We start from the raw sequence: 22,000 nt of genomic DNA, 5'->3' as shown, positions 1-22,000 counted from the left end.
TAAAAAAATATGGCGAAAATCTTTTTTTTTTAGGCTATGGACAGTATATTTTGATTTCCTAGGTAATGAAAGCATATATCCTGAAATCCCTCTGAACATCTTGTTTAATCTTGTGTGTAATCAAAATGAAAAAATAATTTTGCACCTGGCTTTATCATATGTTCAGATCTATCTACCGAAAATATATGCAAAATTGCGCATATTTAATGAGATAATGCATAATTTGCATAATTAAACATACAAATTTCAAAAAATTGTAATACATTTTTTTTATGAACTTGTGTAAGTAATCAACTGAGGAAGTTTCATGGTGATATCTATTACTTACTTACTTAAATTTTACCCTATTCACCTGTAGTGTTTCGCCTTAAATGCTTTTGAGAGATAATGCTTGCACACATTCTTCTAAACATCGCTGTAAATCCGCCACATTTCTTGCAGATGCTCGGCTATAAGATGACTCTTTGGTCGGATGGTAGTGACGCAACATGAACAGCATTGAAGTGCTGTGAAAGGTTCTCAGAGGTCAGGCTTTCACACCCATCGGCAGTCTGGGCGTTATCAGCTGTGGAAATGGGCGTTCGTCTACATTGTTCTGCCAGAACACACAGCTTCCCCCCCCCCCCCCCCCCCGATTCTCAAGAGGAACAGCACAGCCCCGCGCCAAAAAACACCCTCAAGAGCGCAGGAAACACGCTCAGAAAAGAAAAACAAGCGACCATTTCGATGTTGGCGGCCGGAGCGCGGTGGGAAAGCGCAGTGTGAGTGCTGATAAGACTATCCCAATAAAACACACTTCTGAGAGAGCAATTTCACTAAGCTTCTTGCTGACGAGCTTTTTGTTGGGATAAGCTACGAGGGACCTCAGACTGTTAAAACATTCCCAAATTGTGTCAACTGGAACATAGATCAAAGGTCAGCTAGTCAAAACATCTCTAAAGGCACGTTCACACCAATGCACGATAACTATACACCAATACCATTTTCCTTTATTGTAAGTGTGGTGCTGTTATGTCGTCTCTAAAAGCTCAAGCTTGTTAAAGTCAGGTTGATTCTGATTGGCTGACAATGTCTTTATCGTTCATCAGCTGGAAAAAAAAATCAGTCTGAAAGTGATTCCAACGATATTGTTTCTCTGTGTTTGTTATCATTATAGCCGTGATGAGGACTCACTATTCACAGAATTACAACGTTACCCCCCCCCCCCCCCCCCCAAATCCCTGAACTTTGTATTTTGAGCACTTTTGTTATTTTTGCCTCTTCACGATGACTCGCTCGCTGTAGTCCTCAGTTGTAAGTCGCTTTGGATAAAAGCGTCTGCTAAATGACTAAATGTAAAGGTAAAGTACCACTCAAACTCGTGATATTGCCGCAGTACCTGCAGTGATGGTGTCTGTATCCTTGGCACTTTGCGCCTCCACGCTTGCTCTTCTCTGGATCTCGAACCGCCGGGAGAATCCCTCTTTGGGTTTCCAGAGTGACTGCAGCATGAGGGGCTTCTCATGGTCGCCGACAACCCGAAAGCACTCCGTCTTCCATTCGTGGTCCAACCCAGTTCGGCCAATCACATCGCAGAGCACATATGCACTGGAGTCTTCCTTTTCCAAGCAGTACCTGTGAGACCGGAGAACAGCTCGGGTGAACTCACTGGCCGGACTAACAACCAGTCATGGGACAGTGGAAGCGACCAGTGACTTGAGGTTGCAAGCATTTCTGGCCTTAGGTTTGAACCGAAATTTCAGCAACCGAAAATATTCAGTTTTTCTTCTTCGGTTTCACCCTAAATAGTTTTGAAGGGTCAAAATCATTGACCGAAAGAGATAAGGGTCATTCACAATAAGAACGATAACTATAAGGATAACTATATTAGCATCCGCACCAATGAACGATAATGTTCTGTTTAATGTATGCACATCTGCCGCTTTAAAAGCTCAAGGTCAAAAAAGTCGTAGAGTCAAACTATCCCCAGATTTAATTACAGAAACTTTGGCCTTGTCCACACTAACACATTTTTGTTTGAAAACGCACCTTTTTCTCTCCGTTTTGGCCTTCCGTCCACACTGAGACGTGTTTTTGTCCTGCAAAAACAGCTTTTTAAAAATGCTTTCCCAAGTGGATGAATCTGAAAACGGCGTTTCCGCGCTGTAGTGTGAACCGTTGAAACGGAGGCATTTGAAAACGATGTGTAGTCATGTGACGCACATTAAACCGATAGATATCTGTTTATACTGCTAGTGTGCCTGTGCTATTCACTTTCACACTTTTGCTAAATATGTTTCTTTGTACACTCTTCATATCACAGTCCTGCAAAGATGACCGAACATTTTCTCACACTTGATTTCCTGCGGCGAAACACGAGAGCAGTCTCGTTTTAGACTAAAGGAGTGACCTGGACGCATCGGTGAATGCTGAGAGATATTGTGCTATATAAATAAAATGATCCTGCCAGAGGAATTGCGTGATAACTTGATTATGTCTTGTCTGTATCATCTCAGTGAGCTTTTATGAGGGTTTACGTATGCGTTAAGGTGAATTTAGTGTTTAAGTGTGGATGACATTTAAGTGGGGATGAGAAACTTTTGGAAAACGCTAGGAAACGCTAGTCTGGACGAAGATAGTTTTGAAATTAACGCCATTTTCAAATGTAACCGGATTAATGTAGGGATACATTTAGGGATACCTTTCGATTTCGATTTCTTTAGCTAAATGAAAACGCACCGTTTTGCGTCTGTCCCTTTAAATGCAAATGAGCTGCTGCTCGTGGTACAGGGGCGGAGCTTCAAGACCTTGTGTCCTTTTACCTCACACACACATGCATTGAAAAAAACTTTTAGCCTTTTATGTTCAAAGCATAGTCAGAAAGATGGAGAGACTCAAGAAGAAGTGACAACATGCAGACAACATTTCTGAATGGTTATTTGGTGAATTTATGTAGTTTATGTGGAGTTATCTTCTAGTCATTGATTAGCATATTATGTCTTGATAATCTGGAAATCGTGTTCCAGGGGCGGGGTTTATGTAAATTTTAGGGTTGGTGATGTCACTAACCCGGGAGGAATGTGGTGTAGGTTTGTTGTAGTCCTTAAAAAGGAATTTCTTTAAAAGTAAATATCTCCCTTTGCTTTGAACTTTGAGCATAGTAACTTTGCAGATGTTGTTTATGATCAAACAGCAACATTACACACTAACTAAAGTTAGAAAAGTGAAATCATATTCAACCACCCCTTTAAGCGCATCACTACATCGACGCATACACTCTTTAAAATAAAGGTTCTTTATGGTCTTTTATGGTTCCATGGAGAATCTTTAACATCATGGAACTCTTCCATTCCGCAAATAGTTCTCTATGGCAGAAAAAGGTTCTTTAGAATATTAAAAAGAACTGTTCACTGAAAGATTCTTTGGGGAACCCAAAATATCACTTCTCTATGAAACCCCCTTTATTTTTAAGAGTGTAGTGATGCCACACACACACACACACACACACACACACATACACACACCTCTCCAGAGCCTCTCTGACCAGCTCTTTGGCACTGGAGTGACCGGTGGCCAGAACGCTCTTATAGTTGGTCCCCTGACAGATGTCACTGCCAAATATCTTGAGTATCCCTGGGACGGTCCTCTGGCTGGACAGCTCTGCAGGGTCGTCCGCTGCGTGCGGCTCCAGGGTCCGGCCGTTTGGCAGAACGGGACTCCGGTTAAAGACGGTGGTCAGTTTGTTGTTGTGTCTGCGTATCTTGCTCTTGGCCGGCTGCCTGACTCCGGTGCTCTCCACAGACTGAGCCGCGCTGTCAGACGCGCTGGACCTGCCACACACACACACACACACACCGTTAACATCACTGTGCACATCTGCACACAGTCCACTTTAAATGCAACAATGGCAGATTGAGTTTAACAGGCGGCAGATCAAATACAAACCCCTGGTCAGAAGACGGTTTCACTGCTTGAGAAAAAGAGCTGTGAGTGTTTAATAATTCTATTAGAATAGAATCTTTCGAAATTCCATTTAGACTTTTGCTTTAAACTTGTATTATTCCTGACAGACAAAGCAATCAACACTTTATAAAGGCAAAAAACTATACATAGATATTAATATTACAGTAAATAAATACACAATTAAGAAAAATATGAATAAATATTAAATATGAATAAGTATTAAAGTAATAGGTAACACTTTACAATAAGGTCTCTTTTGTTAACATTAGTTAGCCTAATTAATTAGTTTTATGAGCAATAAATATTTATAGCATCTTTGTTGATGTTAATTAATAAAAATACAGTTGTACATTGTTTGTTCATGTTAGTTCACAGTAAATTAACATTAAGTTAATTAACATTAATTATGCAGTAGAACTATTGTTTATCATTAGTGCATACTAACTAATTGTTTAACTTTAAAAATGAAATTATTTTAAGCCATTATTTTATGTGACATTCTGTAGGTTTTGTTTATGTAACAAGCAAATGTGACATTCTGATGTCTTCCAATCAGATTGATTATGTTTTTCATCATATTTTAATATTACTATGACTGGTAGTATACGTGTATGTTTCTTATACCAAAAAGATGGCTATATTTGTAATGGTGTTGGAGTTACACACACACACACACACACACACACACACACTGTTTTGTTCTGTTATTTCAGAAGGCAGCAAATTTAGTGGCAGGTCTCAAATGTAGTAATTTCTATAACTTTACAGCAGCGTTTTCCAGGTCAAGGACCAAAGACAAGAGTGTGTTTCATAATGGAATTCTAACAAATGTCTTTTTATGAAATAAATAATGAAAATAACATTTTTTTAAATAATAATAAAAAAATGGCACTTGATTTGTTATTTTCTTATCTAATGCCATTGTCACATAGTAGCTACATGTTTAAGTGTGATTTAATCCCCATAAATACTTTACTTCACTTCTTTCTTTCTGTGTGTTATAAGTGCAATCAACGCACGAGCGTATATTAATAACTCACTGTAGCGATCCGTTGCTCGGCTTTCTGGTCAGCATCGCCAGGCGTCTCTTGGGCGAGCGGATCAATAACCCGACAGGGAAGCCGAGAGCTTGTTTCGAGATGTGATTGCTTCTCTCCTCCGAGATCATTTTAACATGCGCACAAATATCATGTACTAATACAAATGGCAAGATAACTTTTCAAAGCTATATCATCGCAGTGTGACTGCTGCGCGTGCTGTCAGAGTAACTCGCGTCAGGGAAACACATGTTGCGCCGAGAAGTAGCGCGACTGGAGTATAAACGTTACGCGCTGGACATCACCACACGTCCTGCCTCAGGATCGCTTCTATAAACATATTCCATTGCGACGTTTAGGAAGAAGAAAAAAACATAATCCACTTGCGGCATTAAATGTTGCTGTATATTATCCAGTCCGGTTTGAAGAAGTCCTCTTTAGTTACTTAGACACGTCCTTTTAAAGATAATCCGATACAGTAAACCACAGCGCGTCTGTCCGCTCCAATGCCCGTGTTGAGTGTGTCCTGTGTCCCGTGTGTGTGTGCGTGTGTGTGTGTGTGTGTGTGTGTGTGTGTTTGGGTCCCGTTTGAAAAGTTAAGCGCTACTATACTATACTGACGTCATGAGGGCGTTTGGGAACTCTAACCGGAAGTCGAATCCTACAGTGGTGTATATAGGTTTAGCTCATGAATATTAATTAGGTTATGTGACTGGACGCACGAGGAGGAATCATCAGCTTGAACATAACACACACACACTCCTGTGTTCAAGAGGGTGTAGTTGGAAAAAAGGCCAAGCCCCAACAAATTGGATATAAATATGGGTCATTCCAGAATTGCGGGTACATTTCAAGTAGAGAAAGAAAACAAAAAAAAGGATTTTTTTTTTCCGTTTAACTTTTTTATTTTCATAGAATGCACTTTAAATTCAGCATTTTCAATATTTTCTGATCTTGTAAGATTTTAAATATTAATACTGAACATCAATGTAGCCTACTAACAGAAAAAGCCTGTCAACTCTGTTATAGACAAATTGGGTCACATATAGTTAACAAATAACAGAGTTGACATTTCCCACCATTTCGTGCTTTAGCTCAAAATGCTATAACCTCAAACCATCACATGGCATAATTTAATTCTTAGTTTTTTAAAAAGTGATTGAGAGATTCACTGCAATATCACAGTAACAGATTTGACAATTAACGAATCTTCTATTGGTGACTCATATACTGGTCTTTTAATGATCTTAACCACTTTAATCTCAAATCACTGGTCAGGAAATCGAAATATAATTCTCCTTTGTTTTCTTTAAATGTGTATGCCATGTGTGTAAATCTGCAGACAGCTTTTTTTTACAGGAATTAGAGGCAATGTTGTTTTCAGTGTTTTTTAAACAGTTGAGAAGTTGAAAATTCAGTTTAATGTGAGACCAAATATTCACTTTAGGGTACAAATCACTGGACTCTAGGCAAAAACATGAGTCTGGTGGACTTGTGCTCACGCCACTTCTGGGTTGTCTTTGCAATTTGGGCAGGAGCATTTCTGACCATTCCTCTTAGATACATTTTCATAATTCTGCAATATTTCCATGTCCTCCAAAGCCTTAAATGACCTTTCACAGTGAATCATCTCACCAATACCAGCAGCTGACTCTGATCCTCTTCCTCCTGTTTCACTATGAGACTCTTTTATTATATTTCTCAGCAGATTTTCAAAAGTCACTGGTCTGGGGATTCACCATATTCAACTCGTGTTTCGTTGTGATTCATCCCTCCACACACACACACACACACAAACCACTTCCCATATTCGGATAAAAAATTAATTCTGTCTTTTAATGATGTTTCTCTGAGACAGTAGAAGTTAAGTTGTGCGTTTGCTTACATTTAGCTAATTTCATGGTCAATAATTTGTGGTTAAGACAGTTAATTAAAAGCTTGGCCCAATTTATTTTCCCCAAGAATACAATTGAATTATGAGCGCAACTTCGCCACAGCAGCCTTAGAGGTTTTCAAAACGGGGTCCACAAGGAAGTGATGGGAGTCTGTAGAAAAGTCTAGAGAAAACTATCATCACTCAAATGATTGACATACTCAGTTATACATACAGATATGCTTTATGCCTTTAGTACCCTCACCGTAGCCTATGTGAAAATGAGGGGACAAGCGGAAGATCTGATGTGAGGTGTACAACTTTCCCAAGAGGAAAAGGGAAAGGGTGGGAGAGGATTTCCCTTGCCCGGGTGTGAAAGGACTCAACAACGTCAAATATGTAAGCCATCTCTCTGCTTTCTCATAATATTAGCTCATTCCTCAAGTGTTTGTGTGTATAACTTCCACACGCCCCGTTTTAATCCCACATACCAGAGATTTGAGGCGTCCTCCCTCTAGCGGCAGAGGCTGCGACTCCCATGAGACGGTCCGTTTCCTCCGGCGAATCCCAGGAAACCAATCAATTCTCCACCGGACAGCATTCAAACACCCATGTGTTTTTTTTATTGAAGGTATTTGTGCACTGACATCATTTATTCATTTAGGGCGATTAATTCAATACCAAATTAAAGTAATTTATGTTATAAACGGCTGTGATTGGTCCGCCCTTTTACAGAGTTATGCGTGACAAAGGCGTAGGCTACAACGTCAAAAATTAGGACGTCATTGAACTGCTGTTCATTCAAGATTGCACATAATTAAATTATTATAAATGACACATTAAGCTTCTTACGCATGTTCTTTTTAAACTATCCCCAGAACGCCTTGTAATGTGCCCGGCTTATAACGCTTAAAGCTTTGGATATTATTCATGTATAAAAAGAGAGCTGTGTGTGATAGCTACATGTACACTATATTGGGACACCTGACCATCACCAACAGGGACTATAATGACAACACAATCTAAATACACAGAGATTAATATGGAGTTGCAGCTAATATGCAGCTTACACTTTTCTGGGAAGGCTTTCCATGAGATTTAGGAGCATTTTTGTGGCAATTTTTGCCCATTCACCAAGTAGAGCGTTTGCCAGGACTCGCTCACGATTCAGGACTCGCTCACGATCTCTGCTCCAGGTCCTCCCAAAGGTGTTGGATGGGGTTGAGGTCAGGGCGCTGTGCCAGTCAAGCTCTTCCACACCGAACTCATCCAAACTTGTCTTTACAGACCCTGCTTTGTCCACTGGTGCAGTCCTGCTGGAATTGGGCCTTCCCCAAAACTGTTCCCACAAAGTTGGAAACCGCATTGTCCAAAAAGTAGTGAGCGCCCTAGCTCCGCCCCTGAGAAACAGCCCCGTACCATTATCCCCCCTCCACCAAACTTTACACTTGGCACAATGCAGTCAGTCAGGTGACATTCTCCAGGCATCCGCCAAACCCAGACTCACCCATCAGAGTAATTGCAGAACGCATGGCTAGGAGTTTGATTTCACACTCCCGTGGCAATGAGTCTGATTGACACATCTCTATTCAATAATTATTAGGTGTGTCTCAATACCTTTGTCCATATAGTGCATCTTTGACTCAGTCAGAAACCAAATAAAAAAAGTACTCCCTTTCTGTTATGAGCCACCTGGTGACTGTTTACCATAAAAATAAAAAGTGTTATATTAAACCACTGCCATCAGATTTTATAATTATTTGTTATTGACACCAGACCTGCAAACTCTCCACTGGAGACAAAAGGTACATACAGTTCAAAGACAAATAGTAAAAACAAAAAAGTAATGGATAAGGGAAGTCATAGTAGGCCATGTATTCAGATGCTTGTTCAGCAAATACTAAAATCACAGAGCGGTTCTGGTTTCTTCCTTTGCGGTGTGAATTTTGACAGAATCACGAGAACGGCCTATTTCAATGTCACTCAACACTCAACTACATCTCCAGTTTTGATGAATTTGGCCGTTCCCCTTCAGGCGGCCAGAGTGAACTGTCATGCCTGTCCAGGTAAGCTTAAAATTACATTCAGAGTAGGGGTGCACGATATTGACAAAATGTGATATTGCGATATCAATATTAACTTCGATATTTCAATTCCGATCGCTCACACCACTTTAGAGGTCTGGGCCGCATTCCAGACGAAACTGGACAAGTGCATCATCCGGTTGTTGAAACCACATGTAAATTTTACTCCAAACAAAAATGCTAAAAATGTAATGTGAGCGTGTTATAGGCTATATGTCGTGTTATAGCCAGATGTGACGACGCTACTGCAGCACGCATCACCAAAGCGGAGCATCGATTCATCAAGCAAACTATCGCAAATCAAAGTGAAAGTAAGTCACAGACGCTTAACACACACAATCATCTTCATTAAAAGTAAAGAAATGAAATTATCTTACCAGGGCTGTTGCCACTCTATTTGCGGTCTTTGATTTCGAAATTTTAGCTGACGATCAATAAAATGCAGCTCATAACTGTTGCTTTCGGTGACGTGGACATTAAATCTGCATATAGCGCGGGAATTGAAGATCGGATTTATATCAGTTTTGCAAAAACACATTTATGTGATCAGGTGTACATGGAATCGTTTTGACAAATCAGAGAGCTATCCGATCTGAGAAAACACATGAAGCGGACAGGTGACCTGATGTTTATACTTGTGCGCGGGTGTGTGCGTCGAGCAGGCAAGTGTGTGTGTGTGGGGGACGTGTGGTAGAGCGAGGGAGAAGTGAGAGAGTGACGGCGATTAGCTTTGGAGCGATCGCGACTAGAGTCATATTGAGAGAAACAAAGTGTCTTCTTTCTGACCACTGTGGGAAATCTGTAGCATGAAAAGTTACCCCTCTCCTTGATCGCATGTTGTTTATGGAGAAGGAGAACCAGGAAATGAGTCAGGGGGGAAATGCAACGCTAACAAGCGACGTGTATTTATATATCGGGCAACGTGATATAACTATATTGATCCGATATATTGTGCACCCCTAATTCAGAGTACTGAAGAACATCTGTGCTGTTGCAGATGTGCGGTCTAAATGCAGTCCCGGACTTCCTACATCAGACGCGTAACTCCCACGGCATTTAAAAAAAAAAAGAAAAAAAGACGGCAGCATTTGTTTTTTCTTCGTTTTTATTCATGACAAATACAGGTTTTTAAAACGGGACCAAAAATGAAAACACTTCACTAAACTAAAATCGTATAAAGATTTTGGGATTGAGCATACAGAGAGGGAAAATAAAGAGATAAAGCAGTGTAGAGACCTTTAAGGCTTCCAGTCAAAATACTGAACTAAGCCGATCTTCAATATTTCCAACGTGTAAATTGAGAGCGGACTGTACAGAGCAAACATGCCACAAAGTATTTTATTCATTCTGAATGCATACTAACAGAAATAATGGTGGACTTGCATGTGCATCTAAGCCAGCGTATAGCAGTAAGACCAAAGGAAAACCAAACAAACATAATAAAAAGAACACGGAAGGTCCTGTGGAAACGCCGAAACCATTTTCTACATTTACAGCTTTATCATATAGGCCACTACATCTGTGGTTCACCTTGTTTTAAAGCAGCGGAGCTGAGTTGTAGGATGGAGGTCTTCAGGTCTTCCTCTTGCAGCTGTTCACACTCCTCCTGATGTACACAAATGGGTCAGAGAGAGCTCGATTAGTGCGTGAAACCACTAACATTTACAGCATTAAAAGTACATCAAGTCACAAGTTCTGGAAACAAATAAAAAAAGCTTCATTCTTTCATTAACACAACTTTTTAAAAATGATCAAACCACTTTTTTTTACTTTTTTTTTTGACAAATTATGTCCTTTGTCCAATCAGAAATCAATCAATTTGATCACTTTTATTAACATTCACTTTATTCTATCCTCTTATCAATTATTTAAGTCTTCATATTGTACACATAGCAGCAGTGAGAGCAACTGCTCAGCTGTAAGTAAAACGATTGAAGGTAAGCACACAAATAAAACCATGAAGTATTGAAAGAATTGATATCCCCTCGTCTATACGGCCAGACTTTGACATTAGGTGGCTGGTCTTGTTCGGAAAGCATGCACTTCTATCTTAAGGACAACACAGGTAGGGAATTTAAACAAAACACGAGAGAGAGAAAGTAAAACAAACAAAAAAGTTTACTTCAAAAATAGACACACCTGCATTAACACAAGCTAATTCACACTAGGGCTGAGAGATATAGCCGGTGTAAAATTAATCACCACTGTGAATATCGCAACAATTTTAATGCTTTTTTCGCATCTTCCCTTAAATACCAGTAGCAAAAAGATTTGACATGTTTGATTTATTCTGAAAATTATGAAAATTGGCACACTTATGGTGATGGCAATGAATAGTAAGCTGACCAACTTTGGGGTCTCTAGGACCAACTATATAGCGCCACCTCCAGTTCAAAAATTGACAATTATAATTAAAATTCAAAACTATGATTCAACATAAGTAGGTAAATATTACTGTTTATTACTGTGTATTGTTATATAAATGAAAAACATTTGTTTTATTTGTATTGATTTTATAATTTTTACTTTACTATTTTAATTTTTAACAGTGTACCAATTTTGAATGTTACGATGATGGATTGGCTGAAATGTTGGTTCTACCAACTAAAAAAAATAATGATTCCTTTAAACTGTTTGAGAGTAAATAAATAAGAGTACATTAAATATCATTAGCTATGTTTCCAATGTTTCCAACTAAAAACAGGGGAAAAACCCCACGGCGAATCGAAACGCCAAGATTCGTAGAGAATCGAAATGCGCATAAATTCTAAAAATACACTTTAAAAAAAGTATTTGCTAAAAATGTTTTACCCGATAAGACAAACTACGACGGAAACACTTCCCAAATAAATCCATCGATACGCAACAAAAAACACTTGCATGACTTTGCCTCAACAGTGATTGGATAACTGCAGTAAACCAGCGGACCAATCGCATCACAGCATCTCAAATGTTGGCTTGGTCATTCTGAAACGCCATGATTTGGTTAAATTCCCCCCAGAAGAGTCTTGCACGATTGCGTTCCCAAACACAAGAGAACATGACAGCGTTTATCGCTTATTGTCTTTTATGATGGAGGGATAAAAAAGCCACAGTTTCTTACTCGATTGCAGCGGCATCCATTTTTATTACACCAATTTCCCAGGAAGTGATGATTGTGCTCTCTTCAACACTGGGAGGGAAGCGCTGCTCTATTCGTGAATGTTTTAGGCGCCATTTCAAGTTATATTTGCAACTTTGAATGGAAACATAGCTTGTGAGATATACAGATATAGCACAGGTTTGTCTAGCTATACCGCCCAGCCCTAGTTCAAACCTATTACTTCTTACTAAACAGGCAAAATGAAAATAAGCGACACAAACAAGGAGAAAGAACTGTTTTGAGCTTGATCTGGTTTGATAGGTTACTGTGGGATATCAATTGGGCTCATCTGTAAACCTGACACTTTACATCGTAGAATAAGCCATTGGCACTTTGAAACCAACAGAAAGCAAAACTGAGGACAATTAAAACTGGGAGAAAAGAGATAGGGTGTATAATAAACATCAAGCTCTGAGACACGTTCACAGGCAACAGCATTCAAATGGATGTGGGTAGTGAAAGGAGTACCTTGGGTGAGTACCTGCATAGATTGACAGTATCCTTGATTTTTAAATGGGCTTTTCATGGGGGTCGCTCACAACACCAACGCTGTGTGAGGTGTGGAAGTCAGCTGCAATAATTCATTAACCCTACACTTCCATCATCCCAAAGCTATCGGATCTCAACTTTAAGAACAGACGGTATTAAAAGTGCAACATATCCATGTTAACTCCAACAAAAAAAAAAGAAATATATATATATATCAGTATTCATTGCAGTTCAATGAACCTCTTATGAACACCTTATAGACATCAGATGGTAAAATGCTGTGTGTTTATGCATGTACTGAACATCCATATGAGCACACAATCATTTTATAAGTGCAATAGATGTGTAAACAAAGTTATCCACTAGTTTAATCTTACTGCGAGCATAGAGTAAACAGATTGAGTAAAGGCAGAGTTAGGAAAAAAACTAAAAAAAGAAAAAAAAAATAGGAAAAAAAATTAACAAAACACGTAAATTTGGAAGAGAACTTGTCTAAAGAGACAGATGTATGACCGATACAAAACGAGGTACCTCCAAGCATGTTTTTCAGGGCTACACTGGCCTTTCCCTCTGGGTTTGTTTCTTTCTACTTTCTTCCGTTTCATCAGCCTAGTCCCCATCTTCAGTGCATACTTACGATGCACTATTAAAAAACAGGAAGAAAAATCACAGACAGAACTGAAAGAAAAAGGGGGGAAGGGGAGAGGGGGAGAGACCGGGGCCGGGGAGGACGGTGCACTTACCTGGGGCTGATCTGAGGTCCTATCAGATCAGTTTTAATTGGACTGTGTGTCACCTTCAGAATGTAGCTCTTGGGCGGTGCCGTTCACTTCCGCTTTGGGAGGCTCGGCCTCCATGGGCTCGGGCTTGGAGAGCTCAACTGACTTCTCAACCGAGCCCTTTCTGCTGCTCCGTTTCTCATCCGAGGAGTCCTTGTGCTCTGTGAGAGGAGGCACAACCGCACTCAGTAAACGCTCTCCGGGCCAGATTCACAGAAATAGCTTTTGAGAGTTTCAATGCATTTTGAAAAGTTTAATTTGTCATGTTCAAGAAAGTCCGCACATTTTCCTCTTATATTAAAGGGTTAGCGCTGAGTAGGTCAACATTTACTCACCCCGGTGTTGTTTTAATGCAGTATGCCGCCCTTTCTTTTTCACACCATAACTTGGGTTTTTCTCAGCTCTTTTTCACACAACGTGTGCTTTGTCTAGGCAAGTCGGAGTGAACCGCGACGCTAATAGAGTCATGAACGTGTAGCCGTGCACAGAAGACCAAGGTCAGGATCTTTGTTAAATGATACACTAACATTCGGTTTGTTTTTCACTGAACACTAAGCATACCTCTCAGAACACTTGATTATACGGCATGTGTCGCATGGGACCATTCTTTGAACCTTTTTCCCTCTATTCACTGATATTATATGCACAAGCGTGAGATGGACTTTTTTTTCTCCTTTTGTGGTCCGAAAAATAAATAAATAATGTCATTACTGCATTGAAGAATGACTTAATTTTTATTTTAGCGTGTCAAGTCATCATTTACTCACCCTGATGTATTATATATTTCCATTTAGTTTAGCGAAAAGACTGTAAATATTAAACCTTAAAGGGTGATTACTTGATTTCACTTCTTGCATTAAATAACGAGACTATAACTGGTTAAAATAAGTCCTCTAAAATATTTCCTCTTGTTGAAAGGATAAAACTAAAACTATACAATGACAAAACGGGCAACACTATACAATAAGGATTGATTAGTTAATGAACTAAGAATACTTCTACAGCATTTATTAATGCTAATTTCAACATTTACTAATACATTTTTAAAAATTAAAAGTTGTATTTGTTAATGCACTGTGAACTAACATGAACAACAGTATTTTAATAACAACGATTAATAAATACTGCAACAAATGTATTGCTATAGGTAGTTAATACATTAGTTAATGTTAACGAAGTGTTACAAAAAGTGTTTATAAATAAATAAAAAGTTATTAAAAAATGTATAAACAAAACCGATAATCAAAGAAACCGATAGAACAAAGAAAACAAAACACTTAAGTCTTATTTATAAGCCAACAAACACTCAATGTTCTGATCAAAAACTATGCAAAAAAAAAAAAAAAAAAAAGTCTTGAGAAATGAATTAAAGTGAAATGCCAGACCTTTGTCCTTAGAGGATTTGTCCTTGTCTCGGTCTCCTCTGTCCTTTTCTCTGTCTCTGCTGCGGTGCCGGTGGCTCTTGCGCTCGGGGCTGCGGGACCTCTTCCTCTCCCTGCTCCGAGAGCGGCGCTTCCTGTCCGAGCGTTCCCGGCTGCGCCTCCTCTCTCGGTCCCGGCTCCTGCACACAGCAGCACAGCTTTAATCAAGGAGACCTCAACTGGCACCACAGGGGAACGAGAGATACAGTCAAGTACGTTCAACCAGGAGTATTACTATTAAAACAGACTATACAAATCATTTTCGTTAAGTTAAAATTAAAGAAATTTAAAAAAAGATAAAAAAATAAATACTAACGAGTGTGTAAGTATTTAAATAGTATTAACTTAGTTGTACTAATTGTATAACTTATTTAAATACTAATTAAATTTAAATTACTAAAATGAAAAAATAAAATAATAAAAATGAGGGAAAAAGGTAAACTTGAAAATTAAAGAAATTTAAAAAAAGATTAAAAAATAAATACTAACGAGTGTGTAAGTATTTAAATAGTATTAACTTAGTTGTACTAATTTTATAACTTATTTAAATACTAATTAAATTTAAATTACTAAAATGAAAAAATAAAAAAATAAAAAATTTGAGGGAAAAAAGTAAACTTAAAAATGGCAAAGTGCACAAAAATTACTAAAACAAACAAAAAAACATTTTTGGGAAAAATTTACAATTAAAAACAAGCAAATGCACAAAACATAACTAAACCTTCAAAATTCAAACAAACCTGAATAATAATAAATGCTATAATAGGACAAACACTAAAATAGCCCTTTACTAAATAGAAATGAATGTGGCATCTATGCTGATCAGCTCAGCGGGAGTATACAGTGAGAGCTGCGCACCTGCTGCGCTTCCTGTCGCGCTCCTTACTCCTGGACCTCCTCCTGTCTCTGGAGCGGCTCCTGCGGCGGTCGGACGCTCGGCTGGAGTGTCTGCTGTTGGAGTGACTCCTCCTGCTGCGCCGGTCCCGCTCCCGTTCCCTGTCCCGCTCCCTCTCCCGCTCGCGTTCCCTCTCCTTCTCACGCTCTCTCTCCTTCTCCTTCTCTCGTTCCTTCTCCTTCTCTTCCTCCTCTTTGCGTTTTTTCTCGCGCTCCTCCCTTTCGCGTTCCCGGTCCTCCTTCTCCTTCTTCCCTCGGTCCTCCTTCTCCGGGTCCTCTGAGCGCCGGCGCAGCTTTTCCTGTGGGATCAAGCAGAAAACCATGGTGTGAGCATGGCCAACTTTTGATTTGCAGCAATAAGTCCATCCAAAAACATGCATTACCACACTGTTGATTTTTTTATAATGTTTTCTTCAAATTCTGTGTTTTATGATTTAAAGGTACACTATACAACTTTTTTTGTTCAAAATTGAAGAATTTTAAAAGTCAATACATCAATCCTTCTATATTTTAGACCGGTCAGGATGGTTTTCGCGTGAAATTGCGCACATATGTAATTTGCCAATGCGTCTCGCCATATCCATAAATAGAGAAAAGTTGCTCCGGCTACTTTAAAACGTGTCTGGTGTGCGAGATGCAGAGGTTAGTTGTCACAACGAGTACAAAAGGTTGACATGGAGCAGCTAAATCTCCAACCTCCGGAGAATCTCTCGTTTTAAACAAACATAGAACAGATGAGGGCCTGCGGGTGAAAAGAGACCGAGCTCGTAATAAAACCAGAATCAACATTAGCCTGGCTTTTCAGAGATGGCGAGAACTGAGGGATTTGTAATTGACCTATCGGTAAGCAAACCTATCGGCTTCTCCCTCTTACATTTAGTCATTTAGCAGACGCTTTTATCTAAAGGACGCTTTTGCCTGTGTTAGGCAGACGCTTTTATCCCTCTTGCATTGAGATCTGTAAACCCTCACTTCCAAATTAATCGTTACCCACCATATTTATGCGATAGGCTAATTATTTAAGTGTAGATGGTATTTTTAAGGGTATTTTATTGAACAGATAAATCGCCATATGTAGTTCATCGCAAAACATTACCTATTGTGAAGGGTCATTTCATTACAGCGCTCTGCTGGAAGTACCGCGTCTAATGTGTAAAGCTACTGTAATGTCTACTGTCTTCAGCTAGTCAGTCTGAGATCCTTTCCATCTAAACTGGTTATCTCTCTTAATGTTTTATGAGCAGTTAGGATAAATCACATTCAAACGCAGAGGCTAAGCACAACCGAAACAATGTTCTTCCACAAAATGCATGCAGTTTTGTGTTTAACCACTAGAGGGAAAAATATACAAACTGGTGTACCTTTAAAGTCGGCATGAAATCAAAATTGACCCTATTTCCTTTGTTAGCGGATATTACTAGTCTTGTGGTGAACAATTAATCCATGCAAGTTAATACACGGAAAAAAATTGTTTGCCGAAGTTATCTTTAATCAAAGTTTGAAAAGTTACTTCCGGGTCTGGAATGGCGTTCTTTTCTGATGACATAGGCTTGACTACTTGGGTTGGTTAATCGCTTAACCACTCCCCTCAAACCGTTACTCTGCTATGGGCGAGAGATGGAGAGGAGGAGCGCTGAAGTAAAACCCTGACCTCTGTTCAATATTCCCTTTCACTCGGAAATGCGTCACAACACTTGAGAAAAGTCGTTTGCAACTTCCGGTTCACGCGGACTTTAATAGAAATATTTAGCATTAAAAAAAAAGTTGTCTAATGAAGTATTTATATAAGTTAAAAATGTTAAATCAGTTTTTCAAAATCAAATGAAAGTATAACAATTTACAATAAAGCATTACTTTTTTATTTGTAAATAATGGTCTGCAAAACCAAATGTGTACTGTATAACTTAACACTTTACGACCGCCTTGTTACACGATTTGACTGTTTTGGATGTTAAGGAGGCGCGAATGCGCACCACTATAAAGGCAAGAAACAATTTAATCTCAATCATCATGTTTTCATAGTTGTTTAAAAGCCAAAATCACAACTGAAACCATTTTTGTTCAGCAAAACTAACTAATGTGAAGTTCAGGATTGGCCAACACATCCATACAGGACTCTAGTTCACAAGTTTGACCATCAACACACCTTCAGTTCCTCCACCGTGGACTTGATTTTGGCATATCCCATATGCTGCTTGCCCATCAGATGATCGTCCACTCTGGACTGAGCGTCGCCGACTATGAGGAAAGCGCCACAAACTTCACACACCTCCATCTGCTTCTCCTGAGCCGCAAAGCTCTCGATCGTCTGACAAACGAGAAAACAGGTCAGTGCCCAAAACACACTCGTGATGCATGTTCTACACTTAAAACACGAGAGGAGAAAGCTGTAACTCACTGAAGGATTGGCGCTGAGCTCCTCGCGCTCCTCCTTCAGCTGCTCCACCAGCTTCATCATGCCCTGCGCTTCCTCCACACGACCCTCCGAGCCCAGCTCCTCAATCTGAACACACACACACATCAGAGCCGGTTCAACACACTCATGTTCACTCCTCAGCTGATGAGGCTCAGAACCAGTACCTGAAGAACAAGCTCTTCAATCTTCTCCGTGAGGACCTGCGCTTTCTCCTCGTTCTTCCCAGTTGGACCCGGTACCTAGAAATCAGAGTTTGAAGTGAGTAGGGTTTGAAGAACAGTGAACAAACGAAGAGTATACAACAAGGAGTGCAAAAAAGCACCGCATAAAATCTGTATCCCAGTGCTCTTTGTATATAGGAATGATTTACTCATTGATGCGTTTTTATGGTCTTTAAGGGTCTTTTTACTTTTGAGTATTACAAAATCTGCATATAAATATAAGACACAAATTCAAATTCAGTTTCATTCTCCAAAATATATTAAAATAGCAGAAGGCAGGCTTTAAAGCACATGCAAATAATGAACTTTTGTGAATTGCAGTGTCCCGTGAGTGTAAGTACACCTGTACATGTGTTAACATGTGATGTGAATGTACGCCGTGTTCAGGGTGGGAAACTCACTTTTTTCAGCCACAGTGGCTGATGGATGCCCAATTTTACCAGTCACTTTTTCCTGAATTCAAATTTATAAAAGAAAGTCCACTAGCATATTTTGAATTGCTTCAATACACTAATTTACATATTTTATTAATATAGGCAAATAAAAAGTGATCTGGAAAAAAAGCCTGCGAAACCATGATAAAATTGGTAATATTCTACAGTAATTGTAGGCCTACATGTTAAATTATTAGACTCGATTATAAAAATATCGACTCATCTCTCAGTAATCGGGTTGGGCCAATAGGGCCCACTGTGTATCTGATATGAATAAAACACATCGGCAAATATATTTGAATGGATTGTTATCGCTGCTTCCATAGACACCATTGTGTGTTTTACAAACTATACATTTATTGTTTTGCTATAAATTATATGCATTTAAATGTCTGAAACCTAAAATAAACAGTATGTGGTACATGACAAGCACCGTGTGCGTCCGTCTTTGGCTCAGCGCCAGCCATAGCGTGAAAGCACAGCTCGAGCGTGCCAAAATCGAAATTGCTGATGAGATGTAGAGGAAAATATATAGTAGAAAATGAGAATGTTACGTTACTCGCACGCTATTGGCTGGTCTGTGGAAACGGCACAAACCAATGGCAGAGTGGCGTAACTGCGCGAACCAATCGGTGAGAAGGCCGCAGAACTGAGCGCAGGGGAACCCCCGGGGAATTCGCCAATAAAAGACGCTGGAATTGCCATGGATTCAGGATTTTATCGACTGAAGTGACGATCGCTAGTCGTTCGCACCCGCCACGGTGGCTGGTATATAAGGCAAAGTCACCCGCCACTTTGAAAAAGTACCCGCCATTGGCTGATGCTAATTTCCCACCCTGGTCGTGTTGTACACGATACTACGATATTTCTTCAAAAGCTGATCGTGGAGACATTAAATCGTCCACGATCACAAACCGTGATATCGCACACCCATATTTATAATGATGTAAAGCGACGAGGAGATGATTGTGTTTCTGTCTGTCATTTTTTGCATCAGAGCAATCATAGGGCTCTAATAAAGCAGCGGGCTATAAATAAGACCTAAAAGTATGTGACCCTGGGTCACAAAACCAGTCTGGAGTCGCACGGGTATATCCGTGGCAATAGCCAACAATACATTGTATGGGTCAAAATTATAGATTTTTCTTTTATGCCAAAAATCATTAGGATATTAAGATCATGTTCCATAAAGATATGTTGTACATTTCCTACCTTAAATATATAAAACATGTATTTTTGAGAGTGAATGCAGCACAGTCGTGAACATAAATGCACAACTTTAAAGGAGATTTTCTTAATATTTAGATTTTTTTTGCTCCCTCAGATCCAGATTTTCAAATAGTTGCATCTCTGCCACATAATTGTCATAACCTAACAAACCACACATCAATGGAAAGCTTATTTATTCAGCTTTCATATGATGTATAACTCTCAATTTTAAAAAAAATGACCCATGTGACTGGGTTTGAGGTCCAGGGTCACATATGTGCAAGATGCAAAACCGTTACCCCCGAGTTCTGCTGGGCTTGTGAGAGGGCCAGGCGCGCGTGGCCCCTCCGAATCCTGCGCTCCACCTCGGCCAGGAGGCTCTGCAGGTACCGCAGGAAGTCCCGCTCATATCCCTCCTTCATGAAGCGGGAGCTCTTCTCATACCTGAGACATCAGGAGTCACGCTTTACAAACAACACTGAAGATGCAGAACTGCACACGGGTCAAGAATGTGTCCAGATCACTTTTAATTTCATTTTTCACCATTCATTTGGGAAGGTGAAATTACACATTTAAATGTGCTTAAAGAAAATAAAACAATACGTTTTTCATAACATTTAAAAAAGTGCAATTCTCATACAAAATTGCGAAAAATATAAATTGTATAGGCATCACTTTAATGGATTTTTACATTACAAATCTTTAAATGCCGTTTTCTCAAAATGAGTTTGTCATTCTCCAGTACAAACATCTCAGCCGATGTACACCAAACTTTCCAGTTATACACTTAGCAGTTTTCTGAAGATATTTTAAGTGGGATTTGTTAATAAATAATTCCTGGCCTGATTTATGTGACATTTTAATTAAAAAAAATTTGGCGAAAATTGATTTTTTTTTTTAAGGCTATGGACAGTATATTTTGATTTCCTAGGTAAATCAGATAAAAAAAGCATATATCCTGAAATTCCTCCGAAATAATTTTTTTCATCTTGTATGTAATCAAAATTAAAAAATAATTTTGCACCTGGCTTTATCGTATGTTCAGATCTATCTACCGAAAATATAAGCAAAATCGTGCATATTTAATGAGAAAATGCCTAATTTGCATAATTAAACACACAAGTTCATAAAAAAATGTATTACAAGTTTTTGAAATGTGTATAAGTAATCAACTGAGGAAGTTTCATGGTGATATCTATTATTTTAAAATTTTACCCTATTCACCTGTAGTGTCTCGCCTTAACTAATATTAACAAAGATTAATGAACACAGTAACAAACGTATTGCTCATTGTCGGTTCATGTTAGTTAATACATTATCAAATGTTAACTATTGTAAAGTGTTACCATTATATAAAATGCATCTAAATTTAATGAATGCCGACATTTTTAACCGCATGTTTACAGTACTGAGAATAATTACAATAATGGGATTGTGCATTTTAGTAACAGGAATCGGTAAAAAAAAAAAAAAAAAAGGTTTTATTCTTCCCATATGATTTGGTGGTGAAATGTGATCTGGACGAGTGATATATTTCCATGACATTCACACAGTTTTAACTTACACTTTCCTCAAGTTTTCATCATGGATTTTTTCACAAGGACCTGGAGGGAAAAAAAAACAAAAACAGATTCATTACAACATGGACGCGCAAGAATAAAACCAGAAGAATGCGTTTAAGAAGCCGATCTTACCCAAGTCTGAGCGTGTGTTTGTGAAGAGTTCAGCAGGACAAAAGCCACACAGGTAATATTTGCAGACCTGCAGAAAAACGCTCATCGGTTACTCAAGATCATGTGGGTTACATTAGAAAAACATGGACATTGACACTAAGATGAAGCCACGATGAAGCTAGGTGTTGATATTGTCTAAAAAAATGACCAGTCGCCCGTCTGTGTCCCACAAATGGAAACTTATTTTATTTTATAGAGATCGAGAGTTAATCACAACTAGATAAAAGTACATTTACTATGGAAATTCACGTCTCAAACTCACAAGTCTGAATGGTTTGACTCAGCTGCTCTTGTTAAGTTTGCATAATTCCCACCAAAATACTGTT

General features: G+C 39.0%; 2 protein-coding genes across 3 annotated transcripts in view; both read right to left on the bottom strand.

Moving 5' to 3' along the window:
* Nucleotides 1–5,593, bottom strand: part of radil2a (Ras association and DIL domains 2a) — a 49,335-nt gene extending 43,742 nt beyond the window's left edge. Inside the window, exons 1-3 of the mRNA XM_079613401.1 lie at nt 4,983–5,593; nt 3,504–3,809; nt 1,379–1,614 (exon numbers count right to left, since the gene is read on the bottom strand). Coding sequence (XP_079469527.1) covers nt 1,379–1,614; nt 3,504–3,809; nt 4,983–5,110 — 670 coding nt within the window. The 5' untranslated portion in view covers nt 5,111–5,593. The remainder of the gene's footprint in view (nt 1–1,378; nt 1,615–3,503; nt 3,810–4,982) is intronic.
* A 4,440-nt stretch (nt 5,594–10,033) lies between these two features.
* luc7l3 (LUC7-like 3 pre-mRNA splicing factor) overlaps nt 10,034–22,000 on the bottom strand; it is a 13,383-nt gene continuing 1,416 nt past the window's right edge. The window contains exons 2-12 of one of the 2 annotated variants that reach the window (XR_013797045.1): nt 21,636–21,702; nt 21,506–21,545; nt 20,241–20,385; nt 18,242–18,316; nt 18,060–18,164; nt 17,808–17,969; nt 15,626–15,960; nt 14,732–14,907; nt 13,311–13,507; nt 13,099–13,210; nt 10,047–10,542 (exon numbers count right to left, since the gene is read on the bottom strand). Coding sequence is in view for 1 of the 2 variants with exons in the window: in XM_079608652.1 (XP_079464778.1) it covers nt 13,344–13,507; nt 14,732–14,907; nt 15,626–15,960; nt 17,808–17,969; nt 18,060–18,164; nt 18,242–18,316; nt 20,241–20,385; nt 21,506–21,545; nt 21,636–21,702 (1,269 nt within the window). In the remaining variant the exon portion in view is untranslated. Of the gene's footprint in view, nt 10,543–13,098; nt 13,211–13,310; nt 13,508–14,731; nt 14,908–15,625; nt 15,961–17,807; nt 17,970–18,059; nt 18,165–18,241; nt 18,317–20,240; nt 20,386–21,505; nt 21,546–21,635; nt 21,703–22,000 lie in introns of both variants that reach the window. The other variant, XM_079608652.1, reaches the window with a different exon arrangement.

Source organism: Phoxinus phoxinus (genome assembly GCF_949152265.1).
Source record: "Phoxinus phoxinus genome assembly, chromosome: 1".
Taxonomy (NCBI): domain Eukaryota; kingdom Metazoa; phylum Chordata; class Actinopteri; order Cypriniformes; family Leuciscidae; genus Phoxinus; species Phoxinus phoxinus.
Note: the sequence above shows the minus strand (reverse complement) of the source record. Positions and strands in the feature narration are given on the sequence as shown.